Raw genomic sequence first — 26,290 nt, 5'->3', positions numbered from 1 at the left:
GAAATAAAAGCCCCTAACAGGAATAAAAGCTCTTGAAAAATACTAAACATAACAAAAAAGATACTTTGTTCTTTTCAGAGCCTTTTTTCACATTACCTCAGTTCATTCTCATAATTTAATCACATCTTATAGATTATTTAACTTGGAGAATTTAAGTGATGTCAAATGTAATTAACAATACAGAGTTCTTGGTTCAGATACAGTTCTTTCTTTTATACAACTATACTCATATCTACCAGAGTGTCAAAACAGTGCCAAAGAAACAGTTTGAACCTTAGCATACAAATTTAGTTAGCATGAATGACCTTCTAAAGCATAGACTATTCTGTTATTCAAAGAATGTGTCTAGTAAGTTACCACTTATGCCAAATAAATAGGTGCATATAGAACCACAAAATACATTTCTTAAAAGTACTGAGGCTTTAGAGAAGGGAGAGTGAGAAGATTTATATATGTGTGCCACACATTTAAGAATCAAGCTACCCACTACAATGGTCAGTACTTTAACAAAGTAGAATTAATTCTAAATGTATATTCAGCCCTCTATCTCCCTCTCCCATATTAAGCAAATACCTGTGTAATTGATTCTCTCTCCTTAAGTACTTAAGGATGCATTTGGCACCTGAGGTGTCTACTTTGAGCTTCTAATAATATGTTTGTTTTTCCCAGATCCCTTGCTGCCTGAACAATTCAAAGATACATTTGCAGTGACTGGTTTAGAGACAAGGATACAAATTTGGCTGTTTGTCTTACTTTTAAGAATTCTCTGCAAATAGCTGCCATTTAAAAATGTTCTTAACTGAGAAAATTTAATGTAGAATACACTGGCCTGAAATCTTAAATTGGGGGAGGAGGGAATCACACCCAAGGCTCCCCCCTACCCCCTTTACTTACAAGTAAGATAGTAACGGTCTAAATTTCAAACTGTATTAACAGGAACAAGTATCTCATCCCATAATTAGAGATGAGCTTAGGGGGAAAATAAAATGTAACCCTGAGAGAGGAGCCAATTGTACTTAAATTCATGGCAAAGGGTACATGAGAGCAAAGTTGTCTTGGGCCTGCGCACAGGTTTGACACGTACCATTATTAGGATGGGACAGAAACAAGGGGGTGAAGTTGGAGACACTTAAGGCAAGCTTCTCTAACTTAATGAGGCTGCATACTTGCTCTCCTGCCAATGTTCAATATTTTCTCAAAGTAAGTACAGATGAAGCTCTCCAGTCCAGAGAACTAGATGGGTCCCAGCTGCCACTAGGAGGCAAACAAAGTTCATACAAACATTGGGAAGTTTGAGCTAATGAAGAGCCCTTGGTAGATTGCCTGGCACCTAGCAAGTTGCACATTACTATTAATTGAGTTGAATATCGTTTGAATTGTGGGTTTACTAAAAAGCACGCTTCCTGAGTTAGGAGGCCTGGACAAATAGGGCTAAAAATTAACTCACAAATTCAAAGCCATCTAATTCTAAAACGCACGATAAGCTACACAGGAAGCTTTCACAACTAGCCAGCAAAATCTGAGCTTTCAATCAACAATTTCTTTCACGGAAGGTGTGGAGAACGGAACGGATTCAGAAGCACAGATGGTATTTTACATTTGCACATGCAATTTCTTTTTTCTCCATTTGTATATAAACCTCTATCTGTGTGTTTTTTTTCTAAAGAATGATGGAATTTACCAGTAAAATGCAGCCCTACTTACTGCCTCTGAAAATGTTGCTCACCTCCATTTCACATTTTAGCAGCAATTTAACTGTCTTTCAGTCTGTGTAGAAAGATTTAAAAATAAACCTCATAAACTCCCCTTTACCATATCCTGAATAATTTCAGATGATTCAATTCCTCCGGCGAGCTAAAACTTTTCCAGTATTTAAAGTAACTGCCTTTACCCATCCTTATTCCTAACTACTTTCTTAGAATTAATGCTAACTTTTCATAGAATCTTCAAGCCAAAATCCATCTTGGAGATCATGTTAGTGAAAGCCTCTCCTCGCTATATGAGTAATAAAGGCCCAGGAAGGCTGGTGACTTGCTCAAGGTCACTTTGCTGATTAATGTAGAGGAGAGGAGAGAAGTACCCCGGCCTCACAATCCACAACTACACAGCCACCTGCACAAAGACCAGGACTCCGTCAGGACACGAAGCCCTGTTGTTCTGAAGTCAGTCAGATTCACTTCTGGGCACAAGGAAGTTATGGGTATTTATAAAAAACTGAATACAAATATCATGTTTCATAATTATATCACATTCAAACAAAAACACAATATTAAGATTATTGGAGGTAATATTCAACATGGTGACTACAGTTTAAAAAAATAATATGGAATGGAATGAAATTCCAGGTTACCAAACAGTACAGGAAACTGGATTTGTAAATGTTGGTAAGGGAGTAAATAAAGACTACAACATGAACTAGGAAAATGTTTAAAAAGGAATGTTCAAAGGAATGTTCTAATGTTCAATTGAAAACTATCCTATGGAAACACACAGAATCAGTTCATACAACCTCTCACTGTCATGCTGGTGAATTACTCTGGCCCAGGCCTCCCTGCTGAGCTCCAGAATTGGGCAAAGCCTCTCCTCAACATCTCCACTGGCTGTGTCCAAACCTCCACATCTTCATCCTGTCTGACACCAAACTCACAGCCAAGGTAACTGTGAGCCCATTACCCTTGCAGTGCACCCTGTTCCAGAGACGCCCCCAACATCAGGGCACGTGTGCATCCAGAAACCTTAAGACCTTCTTCTCATGCACCCCTGTTCCTAATCCCTTCACCAAATGCTGTCCTACCTAAACGCTCCTGAAAACTTGTCACATTCCCTCCACCTCATGGCACCAGCCCCATCCACACTGCCTTCTCCTTTCTCTCATGGGTCCTCGAGTGGTTTCCTAACAGCTTTGCACATATCCCCTCCTGCTTATAGTTCTTCAGAATGGTCTTTTTGCAAATACAAATCAGTTCGTGTCACTTTCCCACTTGAAATCCTTCGTTGGCTTCCAAGTGCTTTATGATAACATCTGAATCTTTTTAAATTCCCTATAAAATTCATAAAATGGCCTACAAAGAACTAATGACCTCTTGGTCCCATCTCAAACCAGACTTCTTCTCCCCTACCCTACCCCATGCCCATCCATGTAGTCTCTAGTCAGCCGTTCTGGACTCTCCTTCCATGCTTGCTTCTGATCCTTGGCTCAGTGTTACCTTGGCTTGAACTATGCTTCCTCCCACCTTCATTCTTAAGTTCCTTCATCTCAACCCCTACGAAACTTTCTTAGGAAAACCTTCCATTAGGTACCCAGCAAGACCAGTTCCCTGTACTTTTCCTCCATAATCAACTTCAAAATTTATATTTGTGCAACTATTTGTTAATGTGTCCCCTTACTACCCATTTCTTTTTACTCACTCATTCACAAGTACCCTGGACAGTCGTTGGCACACAATACATATTCAATAACCATTTATTGGATGGATGAATGAATTAATAAAGTAAAAGAAGGGAGGAAATGAGGGAAGGAGGAGAAAGAGAGCAAGAGTGACTTATACTATGAAACCCACCAAGAGTTAGAAAGTTCCATTTCAGGCTTATCTATTAGCTGGGATCATTGAGAGCTAGTAGGACACATACTAGGTCACAGACAAGTGTGTCACACTTTGACCAACTTAATCCAAGTTATCCAAACTTCAGTCAGTTTGAGAGTTTTCCCCTCAGGGCCAACAACGTCATAGGAGAGTATCCTGAAATCCTCATATAAAAGAACACTGTTTTCAGACATTTTTTGCTGAGATCAGTAGACACCCTAAAATGAACAAGAAGAGTGAGTGACCTTCCCCCAGTGCAACTCCAAGTCCTGGAAAGATTCCTGTGCATGTCAGAGGCTCTACAGCTCCAGCGCCTCCAAAGTGGATAATGCGCAATGCAGGAAGCCCTAAAGCAGGATTGCTATGAAGTTTGTGTGTGCACATTTGTGAATCCAAGGGTTTGAAGGAGGATATGATCAGCAGGGAAGTGATAGGGAGAGATGCCAACATATGTTACTCCTCTTAAATTATTTAGGACGACAGAATCAAGGCAAGTATTGTGATTTATAAGTTTCTTCCTGATGTCTTCTTACCATCAGTGTCCTCAAATTCAGGGGGAGGCAACCAGGCCAAATATAATTATGAAAGTGCAAAAGCAGAGAGAGACAGAAAATGCCAATGCAATGCAGTAAAGCACTTCATTTGATTATATGACTTAGAGCATTGGCATAATTTGGCTCCCATTCAGAGTTTTCTGAATCTAGGATACAATCTCTAAGACACTCTTAACCCACTTCAACTAGAATCTACACCACAAATTTAAAGTCACCAATAATTCTTTATATCCAGGAAGCCCAGGCATAATCCATATTTATGTTTTAGAAACAAGGTTTGCATCCCTAGTTTGGTTTCCATTATGCTCCACTGACTATTTTTTGTGGGGTGATATATGAGAGGCCGATGTACAAGAACATGCTGTGCATAAGAAATTTTACTTTCTAGATCAAGGGGGGAAATCCTAGGAACTGAAGAAACCACCACAAACAGACACCAGGGTCCAGGGCCCAGCTTGCTCCCAACTTTCTGCCACTGATGCAGAAGGAACGCAGCGATAGGGCAGGGCCTGCAGCTAAGATCTGGGAAAGGTGCGATCTCAGGTAAACCTTGTACATCTAGGTTTGAAAAGCCTCGAAGAAGCCAATAATCCTAAAAATATCTCCTCGGGACCAGGGAAGACAATAGAGAAAGCAAAGTAATTGCTCTCAAGAGTCTGTGATACCATTAGGAAGATCAGACATAACTAATCATAAGGTAGTTATTAACACACAGCAGCGTGTATGAAGTACCAGGGGAGGAGTAAAATAAAATTTAAAAAGCTGCCACAGTTCAAGGAAGGATGGTTATAGAAGGTTTTGTCTGTCTGTTTGTTTGTTGTTTATTTCTGAAGCCTTCATACAGTAGGTATTTAACTTGGCTCCTGGTAGGATTCCGAGAGAGAGGCAGGGAAGAGGTAACGAGAGGAAACCAGGATGAGTGACAACCCCACATGCTTGCATTTCTTTAAAAAGGGTGCCCTTCTCTCAAGAATAAAAAATCATCCATGTTACATAAACTAGTGGTGTTTTGTAGGTTAGAGACATTTTCTGCTGGATTTGGTTTTGAAATTGTATTTTTCCACTTACAGCACATATACGGGGATGGAAAGAGAAGCATCAGCAGGTTAATTTCTACCTTTCAAAGAGATGTGCTGTTTATCATTTAACACAAAACTACTGAAGTATGGAACGCAATTGTGGAAGTCAGTAATACATTTGGAGAAACTGACGTTAATGAAAAAACTAGACTACATATATAATTCCTGCTCAGAGTGTTTTACTGTTCAGTCTCAATATTGAACAGATCTGCTGACATATTTTATTTTTCTCTTCAGAGAGAAAAGTTATTGTTTTATTATTTATCATTCTTATGGTGAAGCCTGCTTTCTGGTATTTATTCACCAGTCATCATTTTCCTCATTTCTTAGATGTGCATAGAAAAGGTGAATATCATACTAAAGCTGAGCAGTAAATCGGTATCTTATACTGCAATCAGAACTCTCAGTCCTTTTTTATTTAGTTGGATATGTGACATTTGAACTATGACCCTTTCCCCCAAGGAGTCAGCCATTCTAACAATGTCCAAATGTTTTCCTCCTTCCTTTAGCTCTGATGGAGCTTATAAATTTTTGAGCACTTCAATTTGATTTTATCTCAAGTATAGATTAATGTGGCAACAAGTAATCATTATTGGGAAAATGACTGTTGGCAGCAGCATTTAAAAAATACTTAATTCCCTGAGCTCATTTCAGCTATATATTGAACGGTGCAATGAGAGTGGCAAGCCATGAACTATGTAGAAAAAGAAAAAGGACATGATGAAGTGTTTCAATCCATCAGGAACAATATTATAATCATCTCTGTTGGTTACTGAGAACTTACTATTCCAGGAAACACACATATATTATCTTCAGCGCTAACAACAAAACTGGAAGGTAGGGATTATTATATTCATTGAACAGAAACCAATACTGTGGCTCAGAGAGGTTAATTAATTGCCCAAGGTCACCCACCTAATATGGGTTGGAGAGTGACCCTTTCTTTCCATCCCCATTGTTAGTACCTGGCACATGACCTGGGGCCTTCATCATCTCCCACCTACCGTTTTCGCTGTGTTCTATAACATGCATGTATCCTTGTGACTGCTCCTCCATATCCATCTTGTGACTGCTCCTCCATATCCAGCCCTTGCTCCTGACCTTCTGAGTTCCAGTCCCCCAGGACCAGGCGTGCTGCCTCATGCCCCTGTGCCTGTGGCGGGAATGGCCTTGTTGCTTTCCTCCTAGTGAGTTCCTATTCTTCCTTCAAAGCTCAGCTTCCCTCTGAGGCCTTCCCTCACCCAACCCTAGCAGAGCTGATCATGCCTTCCTGAGGCGGGTGCATAAACAACGGCGTTAAAGGCTGAGCTTACTCACTGTTCATGTTTATCTGCATGGAGCCCTCTTAGAGACTGGGAGGTTCTTGAAAACAGGAACCATGCTCCAATTATCTTTCAGCTAGAGGCCCGATGCACGAAATTCATGCAAGAGGCAGCCTTCCTTCCCCTAGCTGCCGGCACCAGCATCCCTCTGGCACCTGGAACCTGGACTTCCCTCCAGCCACAGGCAGGCACCTGGGACCCGGGCTTCCCTCACAACTCCGGCCAGCTTCGTCTGGAAGGTCATCCGGAAGGACGTCCGGTCTAATTAGCATATTATACTTTTATTATTATAGATTACTAGTACCTAGCGCAGTTCCTGAAACTGGCATTCAATAAATAGGGATACTTATACTGCCATGGCTAGAAGTTTAAACTGCACCCAGAGTGATTGCAGATGACATGGAGTATGTCAATTCTTTTTCCGTTACAGTGTCACCGAGGTTGAAGTCAGCAGTCTCAAGAACCAGAAGGTGTTCTTTCAAAGCTATGGAGAGAGCTAAAAAAAAATTACAAATAAGAGAATCTCATGCTGCATTTTAGTTAAAAATTAGATCAGTTATTTCTTCGTTTGCTGTTCATTTCCCCTGGTACACTTATTAATTATCAAAGATATTAGTTGGTTTGAACAACTGCTTGCTCCCTCATAGCCCATCTGTGCTCTCTTCTCAATAATGCATTGAAGTCATAAGTGCTGGATTTATTGCCTCGGTGATTTCCATGGCACAAATCGTGATTTCACTCCAGCACTGAGCAGAAGGGAAAGCTAATGGGCAAGGCAGAAAATGCTTAATCAATATCACTCGTGGCACACGATTAAAACCCTAAACCCCCAAGCAGATTTTGAAAAGGGCTACACTCAAGACCCCAGTCTCTAGAAATGCATCTCCTGCACTCTGAAGGTGAGAGTCACTTTTTTCCCCTCCCAAAGTCTCAATTATTTCACAGGCCTCTTAGGGATGCGGTCTCTGAATAACAGCCGGCCTACAGGAAAAGAAATCCCTGAAGGAATGCGGTGGAAATATTTCCAGGAAGGGACTTTCCTCCCCAAAATACACATGTGTTTTGTTTTCCAGATAAAGTAAAATATCTATTCTGCATCAGCACCGAGAAGAACATTTCAGAATTTGGGTGCTGAAAGAAATCTTAAAGATCAGCTGTCAGTCCTGGATCTGGTAGAAGCATCCTCAAACCTGGGTTGCCCTGGGGATGGACCACATTATTATGAGTGAAGAGATTGACCAGGTTTGGGTGACTAGGAGCCCTCCACCTCCTACATTCATGAAGAGCTCATGCGCAGGAGTGTCCCTGGAATGCTGAACCAGGCAGGCATTTCTGCTGTCGTCATGCATTCCGACAGAAGCCACCTGTGTGCTCTGACAATAAAGCAGGTGTGCGCCTCCGGATCAGGAGGGTCAAATGGGCTCAGGGGACCACTAAGCATCCTGGTGGAAAGCCTTCTGCATTATTAAACTTCTTGAACTTTGAATCCCTTTAAATACCCTCAGGAGCGATACAATTTATTAGAAGAAGATTCTTCCTTTCTTTAAAACATTGTTATCAATGCTCTCAAGTACAAAGCAAGGGTCTAAAATGTTCCCCCAGCACCATGACACAAAAATAAGCCACACAGATAGATGTCTTTTCACTGACCACACTGTGACAAATGAGGAATCAATACAATAGTGGGCAAATAGGCCTAATAAATTTTTCAATGTTCTTTCATTGGGCTACATCTAGGAAATATTGTCTTAGTGCTAAAATGTATAGTCTTATTTTTTCCTATCATCCTCATCCCCAAAACAGAATGGCCCTATTTCATTGTCTACCTCAACACTCGTTTTTACTATGTCCTTGGAATTTTAACTACAGTTGAGTTATATGTAAAATGCTCTTATTTTCTAGAATTTTTCTGTTCTTAATTTATATTTTTAAATTTCCCTTCAGAAGAAGGGAAGAAAACCTGCATTTTTCAGATACTAGATAGTGATTACAGTGCAACAATAAAAACCTAGTACATTTATTAATAAATGTGTAGTATCCCCCCACCCTGTCACTTATATGCCTCTCAATTCCATGTCCCTTAATAAAAAATTATGAAATCATTAAAATTAAATGTCATTCAAAGCACATTAGTTCTCCCCACAGGCATTTGGAATGGTTCCTATTTCATACTTTTAAGAGTTTGATTTACTTACAAAAGCTACAAATATTTTATTAAAATGTAAGCAATTAAAGGAGATAAAAAAGCATATGGAGAGAAGAAGAAAGATAAAAGGCAAGAAAATCTAATCAGTTTTCTATTAGGATGAGAGAGAGACATGGTAAATTCAGTTGGGAATATGATCTTTTTCCAAGGCTAATGCCAACTCAAAGAAAAGTTGCCTTGTTTTGACAACATTTCTCAGGGAGAAGGTAAAATCAAGGGCTCCAGTGTTTTCCTATAAACAAGCACAAAATACCACACACTGCAAGCATCCTCTCTTTGTATCCATACTCATAACTAATCTAAATTTTCCCTATGATTTTTTATTCACATGTTCTGAATGATTATACAAGTTCAGAGATAGTAGGCAATCTGTCCTTATATCTATTGCTCCTTGAATTATCCTCAAACATTTGGCAGGATTCTGTGCTTGGAGTGAGAATTCCACAAATAGTTTCTAGTGAGAAAGGATAACAGGAAGAAAATACCAAATGCTCCTACTGTGAAAAATTGATCTAACCATTACTGTGTGTGTTTGTGTGTGTGTGTGTGTGTGTGTGTGTGTGTGTTTGTATTTGGTAATATGTGTATACAAACACACAAAGCTTGGAGATATATGTGTGTGTGTGTGTGTGTGTGTATATATATATATATATATATGTATATAACTATCATATATATATATATGATAGTTATATACATAAAATATGTACATATGCTTACATATCACATATAGTATAAATTATATATAATATTGAATATGCTTATATTATCTCATATAATATCAGAAACCCATTAATAGATTTTAAAACCAAATCTGAGGAGAGTGAATCATACATTAATAAACATATTAATATAAAAATTAATTTATAATTCTACTCTAAGGATCATACAAGTGAGAACAACTTCATTAGTAGCCATGAAAAAATAAAAAATAATTTTGAATCTTTATACTAAATTAGATTCCTTAATTCATACATTTCCTCAATCACTTATTTTTACAAGATTCATGCATGATCAGTTCTTCTATTCAAATTCTGATGCTTTGATAAGAGATAATAAAATAACAATAAAAATGGTGAATTGATAATACTATCTATAATAGTATAAAACTAAAAATTTCACAGAAGCCTATGTCCTATACAGAATCTATCTGGAATATGTCTATAAATTAAGGGTCATCCTTTTCTTTATCACTCATCTTATGTCATTCAGGTTTTGATTAGCAGTACAAATTATAGAACCTATGGAAAAAATAATAAAACCGCTTATTAGCCCTAGCTGGTTTGGCTCAGTGGATAGAGCATCGGCCTGTGGACTGAAGGATCCCAGGTTTGATTCCAGCCGAGGGCACATGTCTGGGTTGCGGGCTTGATCCCCAGTAGGGAGTGTGCAGGAGGCAGCCAATCAATTATTGTCTCTCATCATTGATGTTTCTATCTTTCTCTCCCTCTCCCTTCCTCTCTGAATTCAATAAATAATATATATATATAATATATATATATATTAAAAACCTCTTACTAAACTTACCTTGCATTATTTTATATTTCTACCTTGTATATCACCAATTGTCCAGTCATGTTAAAAGGAGCTAAAACAATGGGAAGTCCTGATAATAGTGAAGACTATTAATGAACCTCAGGCTTGATTTTTACCGCCCAAATATGGCCTAAAACATTTTGGGGTTTTTTAAAACTGCATTTGATACTTTGAACCTTGAGTTGAAATAAAATCTATATTGTTAATGAAAATATGAACTATTAAGAAATAACAGCTCACATTTTTCTTTATATAATATATATTTATTTAGTTTGATCAAAGCCACAGTTGAAAAAAAGATTATCTGCATATGTATGTGGTTGATCACATAACACTAAACAAAGATAAAACCAGTTAGCTTCTTCATTATTACTAAGAAACTAAATACATTACATTTTATGAAGCAAGGTAACAGAAAATAAACCTCAGAAAATAGTAATTTTTAAATGCTAGCTGTAACTGTGGGGGGAAAAGAGAGATTATCATTAAGGAGAAAACTCTGAGAAGATAAAACACTATAAGCAACAATCTCCACCCCCAACATTACTTCCAATCTGTCCAATGATAGTCACCCCTCAAATAATCTACATGTGCTAATGCAATTCAGAAGGTGATCTTAATTTAAATGTCAACAAGAATTGTTTTACTGCATTATAATAAAAGCTATATTATCAGGACTTACCTTTTTAAAAATTCATAATATTGGGGCATATAAAAATCTGAAATGAATTAGATTAACTCTGTATTAGCTCATCCCTTATAATATCTCATTAAAAACATAAGTATATAAACTATCTATGAGAAGTAATTCTATTCCTTGCCCGTCTTTCCATTAACAAGAATTTTCAAAATTTTACTAATACTCAAGTCTGTACAACCCATGAGAAGTCTTTATTCTCTATCAAATGTACAATCTTGATAGACAGATAATGTGAATGCAAATGAAATCATGACAATACATAAATAAGAACTGGCCAGCATAGACATGGTGTTATCTATACAAAATCCTACACCAAGGATAGAGTATCTTTCCCTTCACTTCCACCACATCCTAAAACACATCTTCACACACCTAGGAAAAATAGCGTTTTACAACTGCTTGTTTGTGAGGCCAGGGAACTGGTTTTGTTCATTTAGGATCCCAAGAGTACGCAATAATGGACAGATGGATATGAAGATGGATGGGTGGGTGGGTGGGTGGATGGATGGATGGATGGATGGATGGAACAGTACATATTGATACGTGTGTGTGTATGTGTGTATAAATTCTGAAGAAATTCATAGAAGAAGCTCATCTCTGCAAAATCAAATCCAACTGTGGGTTTTCACAAAGGAAGTGTTATTTGAACTAAATTTCCAAGTACAGAATGTTTATGTAAGTTAGCAGATGAGCACAGAACATTACCTCATTTAGTTTGGACACAATTTCAACCAAAATCTGAATTAATTTAATAAAGTTCGAGATAAACTAAATGCTAATCTGTAAATAATCACATCACTTGAAAGCCTGTTTGACTGGAAGATAAGGATTCAGTGATTCTGAGGTACTGGCCTCTAGGTACTGGACAGGAGGGAGAAGCCCTAAGGAAGATGGGATATCAGTTCTGCCAATGCAGGACAAGCTCTCAAGATCAGCATTTCAAAAGTAGTGCCTGTATTATGAAGAATGCCAAAACTAGAATAGGCTGGGGAGATGAAAAAGACAGTTGGAACGCAAGTAGGATTTTTGGAAATCATGACAGAAAAATAAATATAAATGCCAGTGTTCAGGGAAATCCCACTTAGAGCCTCTGTATGAGACTAACATGCCCTGTTAGTCATAGATACAGAGTTCTTGCTGTTCCTTCTGTAACAGTCCCAAACACTGTTATTTGTTCTTTATCTCGTAGTATTGAATATAATTGGTGATTTTCATTCTCACAGATTTATAGAAACCTAGGTGAAAAATATAAACTGTTGGCCCAGCAGGCGTGGCTCAGTGGCTGAGTGTAGACCTATAATCCAGGAGGTCACAGTTCGATTTCCTATAGGGCCGCGTGCTAGGGGTTGCAGGCTGGATCCTCAGTCTGGGGCATGCAGGAGGCAGCCAATCAATGATTCTCTCTCAACACTTATGTTTCTATCTCTCTCTCTCTCCCCCTTCCTCTCTGAAATCAATAAAAATTTATATTTAAAGAAATATATAGATAGTTGTATCATCATGATTGTAAGATCCCTGAGTGGAATATTATAACTACAATTTTCAGGAAAAAGAAAAAGAAAAATGAGCTGTTTTCACACTGATTAGCCACTGCATCTCACTGCACAGCAGTATGAAGAAACGGATTTGAAAACATAGCATCAAGATTAGTGGGGCCTTTGAGCCAGAGGCTCAATTTGGGTCCCATCATTTTACCTGGCAACAGTGCGGAGTTAGCAGGCATCGGGCTGTGCAGAAAGATTTGCATGTAAATTAAAACAGTTTGGGGGATTTTGCCTTGCCTCAGTAAGAGAGAAACATCACTTTTCACTGGCACTACAAAAATAAAATGGAGGTTAACACAGAAGGAATCAGGGCAGAGTCCATTACTGGGAGAGCTAATTTGGCAGGTGCACAAACTCTTGGAGATCATGGGCCGTGCTCCGAGGGAGCACTAAAGAGTTTGAAAAATGCAGGTGTGGAAGGTATTAAAGGACAAAGCACAGACATAGCATTCTGAAATGTATAGGAGAAAAATCACCAAATTAAGAATAATTATTTTACTTTTAATATTATTTAAAGCGTTACATATTTTAAATTTATACCTCCTACTTTAAATAATAAAATATACTAATATTTAAAACATTTAAATTAATTTTTTTAATAATTGAAATAAAATAAAGGATGTCAAACATTATAATGCAGCATTATGCACCTGATCATTAGTATGGATTTTTGAAAATTCCTTCTAGCCCTGTACCTCTAGCCTAGAATTGTAATGGCCTGGTCTTGAAATCGTTAGACTTCAACAGATTATCTCAGTCATATAGCCCCTAAAGCCCAGTCAAAAACCTTCTGAGATGAAGGTTTTTAATTTCTACCCAGACTATATTAAATATCCTTTCTTTATTATTCATTTACTCATGTAGTCATTTATCCAAAAAAACACATATTTAGTGCTTAACGACATTTAAGGGCAATGGGAAACAACATAAGGCATAGAGAAATGTGATTAGACATAGATTTGTGCTGTCAAGAAGGCCATCATCTAACATAAGACAAAATATATGCAAAAGTAAAGACTACAGAAGACAAACTTCAAAATATACATTTATAAAGTAGTATCGAGGCAGTGTTCAAGGAAGAGAGAGAGCATACAGAAAAAAATAAGTATCATTTAATATAAAACAACCTACAGTGATTGAGGTTTTTAACTTTTAGACCTTTTTTAAAGAGCAAAGCTATCATCATTTAATTAGAAATTGGCAGAAATATTTTGCAAGTCAACACAAAAATGTATCTTTAAAACTCCTAAAATCACACATATTTGTATCAGGGAGTATATATAAGGTTACTGTCCCAGTCCAGAATGTTCTCCAGATTAGACCCTTCTCCTTACACTTTGTATCGGCCAATATGAGCATAGTGAGAAGCAGAGAGCTCTGATTTTGAGATGTCACCATCTACCCACATCATGAATCCCCCCAAAACTGTATGTTTCTTTCCTAAAGACCTAATGTGCAAAGCAGTATCATAAAGCTATGATGTTGCATAGGACATCATGGTGTTCATCCTACTGGAAATAATATGAAAATGTTGATAAATGGTGTTTAAATAGCAACAGACACATTATATTGTGTTCACTTCTCTGGGCTCCAGGACCAGTGTGAGATAAAGTGATAAACAGGCAGTAAAGTGTAGAGATTAAGAAGTCAGGCAACCACTTCTGCAATTCATCAGGTGAGTGATTTTAGACTAATTATTTAAACTATCTAAGTCTCAGTTTTCTCAACGGTAAAATGGGGTAACTATATTTACCTTACAGCAACTTTGGGAGTTTTAAATGACCTTAACCAATAACATAGCATGGTAGCTAGCACACAGTAAATGCTCAATGGATGACAGTGATGGTAATAAGGAGGGTGTTAGAGATGTGTCCAAGGCCTACTGACCAAGAGATGGAACAAATGCCCACGTGGCTCAGATAGCTCGGCAGAAAAACCACTGCAGAAATCCTACAGAAATTAAATTAGGATCCTAGGTAGCCGACTTGGACATTGTGCCAGGGAATCAAGCTGCAGTGTGATGACTGCTTACACCATTTCTCCTCATGTAACACATTTTATCAACTGCCTGAATACTTAGAAACCAAAACAGTGATTAATGATAAAGTTTTCAAGATGGGAATCTAGCCAATAGGAAATATTAAACTTAAAAATAATACCAAAGACACAGCTCCCTATTTTGACTATAAGTAAAACTACCAGCCTACACAGAAAGCTCATGTTTGCTACGACTGAAACCATTGTTACTAACCAATCCCCCAAATGCACCAAATAGCATATAGCCCAGCAAAATCCAAGGCTAGTCTGGAAACTCAGCTTATGCAACTAAAACAGAAAGTATAGGCATCAAAATAGGTAAGAATAAAGTTATTAGCAAGTGTATATATGTGTGTGTATATATATATATACATATGTATATATGTATGAACATTCACACATATCTAAATATACATATGAAATAATATATTTAAGAAAGCTAATTTTTCAGAAAACATACACACACCTATAATCTCACTTCTTTCCAAAGACAAGATAATATTCCAGACACGACAAAAAATAAAATAAGGGAAAAAACATTCACTATTTTTACATGTTGTTTACATTTAGTTAAATACAACCTTCTCCAGAAATGAACTTACAAATGTCTAGTTTTATTTGCAACCCTGCTGATTAGGAAGACCAGCCATGCCATCACTAAAGCAAACAAGGTGATATTTGGAGCCACGATAGTGGCCAGAGACGAAAAAAGCAGGTGCATGTGAAAGACTCACGGCAATTGATGTCGATACTGGCAAATAACAGGACATCTGGAACAAGGGACAGGAAGCAGTTCGACTTCAGGCAAACCTGACTTAACTTGATAACAAAATAGGGACCATGGGGAAGAAGAGGAGGTTTGGACCTGGAGATGATGAACTGAGTTTGAGACAAATGTAGAGACAACTTACAGAATGTTCAGCACACCTCATTTCGTTGGGCTCTGATTTCTGCACTTAGCAGATATTGCATGTTTTATAAATTGAAGGTTTGTGGCAACCTTGCATTGAGCAAGGCTTTCGGCAACGTTTTCTCACTGAAAGCTCAGATGATGGTCAGCATTTCTTTAGCAAAAATGTATTTCTTAATTAAGGTATGCACATTTTTTTGGCATAAAGCTACTATACACTTTCTCAAGTACATTATACTGTAAGCATAACTTTTATATGTATTGGGAAACCAAAATATTCATGTGACTCCTTTATTGCAATGTTTGCTTCATTGTGGTGGTCTGGAACCAAACCACAACATCTGAGGCATGCCTCTATTACTTTGAAAAATACTGTAATGCCTGTTTCCTATTTTATATATTAACTAGAAGCCCGGTGCATAAAATTCGTGCAAGGGGCTTGGTCCTCACAGCTGTGGCAGCTTGCCTTGGCCCTTGCAGCCCTGGCTTCTTCAGGAAAGTCATCCAGAAGGACATCCAGAAGGACATCTGGAAGGTCGTTCAGCTGTCCAGTATAATTAGCATATTATGCTTTTATTATTATAGATAGGTAGAAATAAATTTAATTGAACTGAAAATTCATTAAGTTTAATAGATAAAAACAAAAGGTAATAGGTCTCTGAATTACAACATAAAATAGAGAAAAATGTCTTGATAGTGATAAAGCCTACATCTCAAAAAATGAATTCCTTCATGAAGCCCATTTCTCTCTTTTGTTTTAAAATATATTTTTACTAGAGGCCTGATGCACGAAATTCGTGCAAGAGTAGGCCTTCCTTCCCCTGGCTGCCAGCACCGGCTTCCCTCTGGCACCCGGGACCCAGGCTTCCCTCACAGCCCCTGCTTTGTCTGGAAGATCATCCGGAAGGATGTCCGGTCTAATTAGCATATTATGCTTTTATTATTATAGATTGATTTCAGATAGGAAGAGAGAGTGATAGAGAGAAGCATCAATACTGAGAGAATCATTGATCTGTTGCCTCCTGCACTGATTTCAGATAGGAAGAGAGAGTGATAGAGAGAAGCATCAATACTGAGAGAATCATTGATCTGTTGCCTCCTGCACGCCCCGCAGCACTGGAGATCGAGCCCGCAACTGACAGGGAATCAAACCATGACCTCCTAGCCCATTGGTCGATGCTCAACCACTGCACAACACAGGCTGGGCCCCTTTCTCTCGCTATATGCAGATCATTGAAAACAATAACTACAAAACCCTACAGCATCATCCTTACACAACCTAGAGAGGTAGGATACTTGCTACATAACATTTGGCCTATAAAATGGAGGATTTCCCCTGTGATATATAGGAACAGCATGAGCATTCTGCTCAAGAATAATCAGTATTAATATTTATAGTTACTAAAAACTCTATTCAGAAAGAACACTTAACAAGCAAGCATTCCTGTTTTGCAACTCTAGAAAGGAAAAATAACAGCCTTTTTATTATTTCCTCTCAAAAGTGGACTGTCATTTTCTCTTCCTCAGAGCATTGTACTTAAGATAATCCTTGCTAACCAACAGAAGAGATGTACAAGTGGCTTGTAACCCAATAGCCAAGATCTGGAAAGAGCCCAGGTCCCCATCAGTAGATGAGTGGATAGAAAAGCTGTGGTACTTTTACACAGTGGAATATTATGCAGCTGTAAAATAAATTAAAAAAAAAAAAGGAAATCTTACCTTTTGCGACAGCTTGGATGGACCTGGAGAGTATTACGCTGAGTGAAATAAGCCAGTCAGAGAAAGACAAATGCCATATGATCTCACTTCTATGTGGAATATATGAACCAAATAAACCGACGAATAAAATAGAAACAGAGGCATGGATACATGGAACAGACTGACAGCTGTCAGAGGGGAGGGGTGTTGTGGGTCTGGGTGAAAGAAGGTGAAGGGATATAGAGAGAGACACACAGACAATGTGGTGATAGCCAGAGGAAGGAGACTGAGGGTAGGTGGAAGTGGGCAAAGAGGTGATAAAAGGGGTGGAAAGAGACTTTGCTTTAGCCCTAGCTGGGTTGCTCAGTCAGTTAGAACATCATCCTGATACAACAGGTTGTGGGTTTGATCCTCAGTCAGGGCACATGCAAGAATCAACCAGTGGAACAACAAAGTGATGATTTATCTCTTTCCTTCCCTCCCCCTCGCTCTCTCTAAATAATTAATTTAAATTATTTTTTATAATTTTTTATCATTGCTTTGAGCTATGGGCACATGATGTAGTGTGCAGATGATGGTTTGTTGAGTTGTACACTTGAAACATGTATGGTTTTGTGAACCAATGTCAACCCAATAAATTCAGTAAAAAAAGAAATTGCTTGTAACCAACTCATTAGAATAGGAGCAACACATATGCATGTTCATATCTACACACATATATTGTACAAATATACATAGATATTTACGCAGTAAATATAGTTTAAAATGAGAATTTTTACTTAATCACAAATTGGAAACTTAAAAAACAGATTCTTTTCCTCTAAAATCACAAGCTCAAAATGACATATGAATAGGAAGAAGACCATTAATAATGAGTTGTTTTATTCTCTGACTCGGTAAATTTTTTATATGTAAAAGGTATTTATCATCCGTGTTGAGACAGACACTGGAAAATTACTGCTTAGGCAAGTACCATTGATGTCAACACAGTAAGCAGTTTAGCGGAGTCAAAATCTTTCCTAAGGGGAGTTTCCTAAATAATGGGTCAGCTACTGCCTCTCATTATTAGAATAGCATGTAGTGATTTCTTAGCTCAGACGCTAGAAGATATTGCTTTCTGAGGAGTAAGCTTTCATATCTCTGGATCTCTACAAGCTATGAAAAATCACCTCACCTGGAAAGCAATGACCTAAAGGAGTGAAGGGAACCGTAAGTAATTATAAATAGTTCATGATGTCAACATGCACCGAAAGAAACTGTTCTCTCTCTGAAAGCTATGACAAGAAGATTCTACAGACACTGAAACAGAGCCTACTAACCACAGGTCTGGGAAGCAGAGTCTTTATTAGACTTGAATCTCCTACTGCCCTTCCCGGAACCATACTTCCTAGCTTAGTCAAGCACCTAGGGCTGCTGTTCACTTCCATTTTATGAAATAACATATTTGGGTCATCTTCACGTAAGTTAATTGAGTGACTTATTGTCCAAAATGGAACAGTAAGCATAAACTGAGACTGCCCTGTTACGCCCTATGCATAGGGGAGAGCGTGGCTGCGGAACGCTCCTGATTCAGCATGTTAAAATGAATCAGGTACAAATGGAGAAAGAGACAGAGAGAATGAACAGAGTACACCATGGTCAGCCTGGAAAGGGGGAAAGAACACAAAGAGCACAAAGTCACTTGATGGTTATGTGGAGGAGGAGACGGGGCTGCTTTCTTTACTGACTCGGTGACGAGAAGGGATTTACATGGATTGTATCTGAGCCTCAAGGTGTTTAATGCCAATGGATAGCCTCTCCACACTACCCAGGCAGTATACTAGTATGTACATATTATACATGGTATAGTATATCCACATGCATGTCTTATATAAGTAACAAATATATAATACTTGACTAGAACTAATGTGTCCTCCAAATTTGCATTTTCCATACCCGATTTAAATGATTTTGAGATCATAATTGGCTACAAGATTGTACACATGTGTGTTTATTTATATATTGTGAGTATATGTATGGGATTTCCTATAAATACACATATGAATATATCCAATGCTAACTTAGATTTTCAAAATCATTTAAGTCAACCTGGGGAAAATCTACTATAATGTATCCAGATATGGTTACCTGTTAAATTCTACTTACTGATACATCATATTTTCTTGATATTAAGATGTAATCTAACTTAAGAATCACTTTCAATTGCAGGGGAAAAAAATACATGTTAAACATCCACATTGATTGTAAGTGCTATCCCAGTTTTAGAAATAGAATAACACAACTTGACATTGAAAAGTATAACCACAGGGTTGGGTGCTTTAAAAGAAGACGTATCCAAAAATAAGAAACTCTCTAAAGAAATTATGTGGAACATTTTAATAAATAATGAGAGCTAACAGCTTAACTGATATGGTTCAAATTAGGACTTGCACTCTGGGTACCAGTAGCCTTTAGGTATTAAATCGAGCAGTAAATTTTGTGTGTGAGCACACACAGACACATAGAATAAACATATTATGGTTTATTATTTGTCCTAATCCTTACCATAGGAATCACAAATTACTCACATTAGACTTATTTCTAAGTAAGCCAGGAATGATGTAATATATATGACCCATAAGTTTTCATGGCAAATAAGAACAAATATATAAAATCCTAGAGATATATGACCCATAACACATTACAGAGCATCGATTTCCCAGAGGCTAATGTAAAACTCATGTACCCAATAACAGTTCTATTTTCATTCTCTTCTATAACACAAATCTTTTCATGCTACACAATCACTTTTGCATATTACCATATTGTAGTCACATGAGCTATTTCATCTGTAAAACCTGAGATTCTTACATTAAATGAGCACCTTTGGAAGCATCCTACTATTTTCTTTCTGATCTTTTAATCACCTTAATTATTTTTAAAGTGTATAATGTCTTTTATTCACATATCAGATAACTGCATGCTTCAAATTTAAAAATCCACATAAAAATAAAGTTACTCAGGAATTTAATTTGATGAATTGAATTACATTTCTGTCTCCAAGGACTAAGCCCTGAACACCTGATACATTGAAATGTTCCTATTAAAAATAAACAATCATCTCAAAAGAAGTGAATACTATTATTTAAGAGAAAACAGAAATATTTGCTAAACCAATTTTTACTGGAGAAAAAATAAATATGGGTAGAAGAGTAGGAATGGAATAAGAAGAGGCAAAGAGCGTTCTTATACATGGAGAAAAGGATCAATAAAAGAATAAAACCTATACATTATATTTTACTTAGTCTTGGGCTCTAATCTCAGCAGAAGTCAGAAAGGAATGTAGTCTGAAGTGCTCAAACAGAAATATATTTCATCCACTCACAAAGCAAGAGCAGCAGAAGATTTTATCCAAGGCAATTAGACATCATGATTTAGTAATTAGGATAGTAAACAGAGATCAAGGCTGAGGGGAAAATCTACGATAATGTATTCAAATATGGTTACCTGTTAAATTCTACTTACTGATACATCATATTTTCTTGATATTAAGATGTAATCTAAGAATCACTTTCAATTGCAAATCTGCCTACTTTTTAGGACAAGTTTCTGTCTTACTGAAAAACATGAGAATAATCTCTAGACTTTGACATCTGACATTTCAGACTACCCTTTGTCTGTAACATGTATGTTTCCTTCTGTCACATTGATCACTCTTGCCCTTTTCCTCATATCTTTAGATTTTGCATTTTTCACCAAACTTCAATTAGCAAGGGAATCCTTTCCTGATATGTACCACTGGTTCCTTCAAACTAGCATCTTCCTTTCATGCTTTTTAGACCTTCATAGGAGTCATAGATTCTTCCTGGGAGTTCTCTAAACCTAAATTTTAGATATATGGACCAAACCACAGACATTAATGTTTCAAAGAATTCTCATGGTGAAATAAATTTTAAGAAGTTATTGACACAGACAATAATAGTGCAGTGAAGGCCTGAGGGGGTGTGGGACGGGGGGGGCGGGGAGGGGAGAACAAAGGGGACATGTGTAATACTTCCAACAATAAAGATAAAGAAAAGAAAACGAAGTTATTGAGTAAGAAGAGCCAGAATGACTTGCATAGACAATTCTCTTCTGCTGTGGTTTTCAAGTGTGCTTGCGGATTAACAGCACCAGCATCGTATGGGAATTTGTAGAAATGCAAATTCCAGGTTCTGCCTCTGACCAACTGGATCAGAAACTCAGGGGATGGAGATGGGGGGTGAGGGGGGAGAGAGAAGCGGGGGAGAGGGCTGGCTTTCCACACATAACTAAGTAGTAGTTTTCTTAGTTCTGACTAAAGCCACACTTTTACCCCAGTGCAGAAAAGCATTTTTCTGACTCTTCCAATGGAGATTTTAGCATTTTCAGAAACACGTGGGTTACTATTGGTCTGGAGGTTCCAGACAAGAATCGGACAGCTTCATCCCAGACTTTAAAACTGTCACACTGTGTTTATATAAGAACCAGGGACATTAGTGGGGTAGCATGGGGACACCTGAGCCACATAACCACAGAGATGAGTCAGGTGAGCACTTTCACAGTCTTTAAATCTTGCCCCCAAAGTTGTCTATCTTTTTATAACGGACTTTTCTCGTGTCATTTTTTCCCCCCCAGATTCCTTTATCAATGAATGTGTCAACCTTTCTGGCCTACGACCAGCCCACAATAAGTTACTGTGGGGTGCATCATGAACTTCTCTCTCATAAGTCCTTTGAAACGACTGCACAGGACGATACGATGGAAACGCACCTAGAGACTGAGCTGGACCTGAGCACAATCACAGCAGCCGGCCGCATCAGTGACCATAAACAGCATCTGGCCTAACTGAGCTACATGGCAGCCAGGGGCTGCCACCGAACTGTAACCTCAAGGACAAAATGAGGAAGATTTGTTCCGTGTGGACTCCAAAAACAAAACAAAACAAAAACCCCCTGTTAAACAAAAATCCAAGATTGATTCATGAAATAAAGAAGACATTAATTGTTTCAAGTCTATACTTTGTAATTAGCTAAGTTGTGCAGTATTTTTATTTTTACTTAAACAGAGTATTTCCCTGAAAAAAAACAACAACAAATCTTTTTCCTCCAAAACTCATCCTACCTATCTGTAAAAACTGTACAGAGCTAATGTATTTTTCATATTGTAAAATTTCAATTATACAAACAACTGGTATGTACAGTACCATAATTTAATTACAGCTTACTTTACAAACTTTACACATTTCCGTTTCTAAAATTTTAAATTAACAAAAATTATTTCCTGTGTTATTCAGAGTTACTCCGTTTTGTAGGGACTGTTTTGTTACTGCTTTTGTGCCCAGAAACCTTGACTAAAATTCTGTGCTGTGAGAAACATGCACGATTTTTATCATGCTTACTGCGTAGAATTTTATCTACTTGTTCCAGAAATAATACATTAACCAAAAAAGGGTTTAATTGTTGAGACTTGTTAAGAAGTTCTTCAATTACATAGCCAGGTTTTTCTTACAAATGGAAAAAAAAAATCAAAGATTTTTTTTAACACTTCTTCACAGACTTAACTGTTGCCTTGAATTACAGCCTAGTTTCTAAGCAGTGAACTGTAATGATAAAGAGGGATATTTTAACAACATATTTCTGAATGAATGACTCCTTATTTCATTCTTTTGAGTAACCCATTGTTAAGGGTGGAGGGGGAAGCATGGACAAAACATCACTGGAAACAAAGGCCGTAACCACAGCAACAGTCTTTGATACATTAAAAAGGTGCAGCTGTCAGTGACAAACAAAAACTTGTTATGCGTCTTATTTTCAGGCCAAGGTGGACAAATGTACAGCAGCGATTTTTCTCCTATGTAACCCAAAGTGGTTTACTTAAAAATAATCATCAGTCACGGCAAAATGTGGCTGGTTTTTAAGACAACTTCTCGTTTAGAAATGTGAGGCTATATTTTTGGGAACATTTCAAAGAATATATATGAATTTTTAATCTTTGTGTGCCACATCAGTTCTCTCCTGGGGAAGGAGCCTAAACATCTACAGCTCATTCAATATAGATGTGAGCCTTGGTGGAGAACTTGACCATGCAAGTCGACTATACACATCCCAATATGTTTATATTGCCATCATACTGAGATTCACCTCCAGATTATCTGAAAAATAACCCAGAGTAATTTGAAACCACCCCAGATCATATGTTGATTATAGAATTGTATTATGTAGTTAATTCAAATCAAATTGTGAATACCTGACCTTTTAGATGCTGAAATAATCAATTTGTTTCTGGTATTTGCTTGACACAGGTTACTGTTTGAAAATATTTCTATTTTATCTGTGGTATTCACATTCTTTTGTGTGTTTTTTAAATATAAAACTATAAGTTTCCATTGTTATTGCACTAGGAGAAGTGCTTTTTTATGTTGTCATTTTATAATTATGACATCAAAAATAGGTTGAAAATATGTCAGGCTTACAGGGGGTCAAATACTCAAAAACAACGAAGAAAACAATTTGTGAAACCCAATATCAAAGGTTTAATTTTTTTATTTCTTCCAAAGAAATCATATCTACAAAAGTCTAGTTTTATCATGGCAAATTTAAGAGCAACTTCTAGAAGAACCAACTTTAAAAAATATAGAGAGCAAATTTTTGTTAAAAATATACAAAGTCAGAAAGAAAAAACAAAATGTTGAAAGAGGCAAACTCTCTTACTAATTTAAATTAAACTTAATGTTACAGTATTTGTATCAACTATTTAACATCACATATTTTACAACATATTTTTCATAAATTATTTGCTATTCAAAATTTTTTTGTCATTTTAAGTCAAATTTTAATCTTTACTTTTTCTAATTTTTAGTTTCCTTGCAGAGTATTCTTAATTCTCTAAATTCAAAAAATTGCTTTGCACAGTTAGCAAATTTATATAGAGTTAATTATAAATATATTATTTGTGTGTCTAAAATCAAATGCCAAATTTTATTTACAATGTAAATCAAAATGTCATTTGTAATTTTCCTCATTAGAAGTTGGCCTTGCAAATATTCAAGCATCATTTAATTTCCAGACATTTTCAAATTGATAAATGACTTTAAAAAATTTTAGGTTCCAGGGAGCCTCACAGATACATGCCATTCATTATTTGAAGCAAACCACTTTCTTTCAACAGTTTAAGTTCATCTAAAGTGAACAACTTGAATAGAAGCAGTCACCTTGGAACCCTAGCTCTGTGCATCTGAGGACTTACTACAGTAAGAATCAACTAAACTGAGAATTTTAAGATTTCTCATATTTAAAATTAAAGTATCTTTAACAAGGAGAAGGAGGAGGAGGAGGAGGAGGAGGAGGAGAAGGAGGAGGAGGAGAAGAAGGAGGAGGAGAAAGCTGCAATAGCAGCTGGGTTATTTGTCTGCTTCATTTTTATACTGTCATGTCCAGGGGTAGGGGTGGTGGAAGTAAAGACCTGCTAGAGGAGATTGTGTCTGGAATCATGATCATCTATTTACAATTTATATATTTGTGTCTGAAATCTTTATTTCTAATCTATCTTTTTCACATTCAATAATCTTCCTAACCACCCTGTTCCCATGTCTCCCTTCCTGTCTATGCTCACCTGTTTAAACAACTGAAATGTTTATGTAGTTGGAGTTGAAAAACGCAGAATTTGACCCAACATGGTTATAGTAACAGCAATATCTGTGGCAAACAATCAAGTTATGCAGTGTTTTGAGTTTACAAACACATTTCACATAAAGCTTCTCATTTTGTCTTTATAACCACCCAATGAAGACACATTAATTAATCTCAAAGAAGTTGAGACTCGCCCAAGACACATGGCTAATAAATGGTAGAACTGAATCATTCTCAAAATTCAGAGCCTGTTAGTTTCTCCACTATACTAATATAAGCCTGCTCAGAGGCAGAGATATTAAGCAGAATGAAAAAGAAATTAACATTTTAACATGTTCAGTAATCTCTGATCTAATTCAGTTCCTCTATCTGTATATAACACATGGACTAAATGAAATTTTTCTGTGTGCTACTCTGGGCTCTCACATTCCCAGTAAAACTCTTTGTTCAAAAAGTATAGCAAGTCATAGATTTCTTAACATACCATAACATCTGTAAGGATGCAGCTCAGTTACTTACAGGAAGTGGATGTTTATTGGCCCCAAGGTACAGACATAAAACCGAGAAGCACAAGAAAATAAACCAAAGACCATCTAAATTGAGATTGCTTGGGTAGTTATAAAACAGATCCACAGTGAGAAATTTTACACATGTTCAACTGAACACATATTCAATTCAGAGCTAATTTGAAAGACCTTCATAATTTTTTTGTTTGTTTCAGCAAGAGTACTTCTTGAAACATGAATTCTTATACTTGTTTCAGCAGAGAACAATTTTTTTTCTATTCTCCTTTTAATAAAAAATGAACTGCAATTTATCCAAACTGATGTACAGATGCTAAAACATACTAATAGGCAAATAATATTTTACTAATCAGCTCATTTTTAATCGAGTCTCTAGTCCTACTCCCTCCTGAATGTTCTAGAAAATCATAAAACCATACGGATTTTAATATGTTATATTTTTAAAGGAAAGAAAGTTTGCTCAAATTTAACATTTAAGACAAATGACATAATCCTGATTTTATCAGTCCGGCTTCCCAAACTGCTAAGACATAGCAAAACCTTTTGCAAAAATATTTTCTAAAATAAAAATCACCATATATGAGAATCAGACATATATTGGTTTTTTTGTCTGCTCCTGACTAAAAAGCCGATATCATCTCTCAAACGAAACATTCAAAATAAGTAAAGAAATTGAAAGCATAATAATAGGTGCTGGTGTGAACTATCTGGAAGCTGGAATAAAGAAAATCAGATGTGCTGAGTAGATGGCAGCACATCAAGGGAGAGGAAATGGACTGGCAGATGCTTGGTTTCAGGAAAGGTGGAGGTGAGAAGTCTCTAGAGTGGCACATCTTATCACTGGCATAGCCCTTAACAGTTTACCACTCTGGGTAATAAACAGTATAACAATCTGGTAACAAAAAAAAAGTGGCAGGTCCTAATGGGCTCGTTATGCAGTAAGCACCCAAAAGAATTGGTCTGGCAGC

The 26,290-nt window shown here is 37.0% G+C and overlaps 2 protein-coding genes across 4 annotated transcripts in view; one reads left to right on the top strand and one right to left on the bottom strand.

The window, feature by feature from the left end:
- LRRTM3 (leucine rich repeat transmembrane neuronal 3) overlaps positions 1 to 22,018 on the top strand; it is a gene marked incomplete at its 5' end in the record, with an annotated part of 172,538 nt that extends 150,520 nt beyond the window's left edge. The window contains one exon of the mRNA XM_079793233.1: positions 21,806 to 22,018. Coding sequence (XP_079649359.1) covers positions 21,806 to 22,015 — 210 coding nt within the window. The 3' untranslated portion in view covers positions 22,016 to 22,018. The remainder of the gene's footprint in view (positions 1 to 21,805) is intronic.
- The window catches only part of CTNNA3 (catenin alpha 3), a 1,396,025-nt gene that overhangs the window by 912,470 nt on the left and 457,265 nt on the right, over positions 1 to 26,290 (bottom strand). The gene's annotated exons all lie outside the window — the stretch shown is intronic.

This window comes from Cnephaeus nilssonii (assembly GCF_951640355.1).
Source record: "Cnephaeus nilssonii genome assembly, chromosome: 16".
Lineage (NCBI taxonomy): Eukaryota > Metazoa > Chordata > Mammalia > Chiroptera > Vespertilionidae > Cnephaeus > Cnephaeus nilssonii.
Note: the sequence above shows the minus strand (reverse complement) of the source record. Positions and strands in the feature narration are given on the sequence as shown.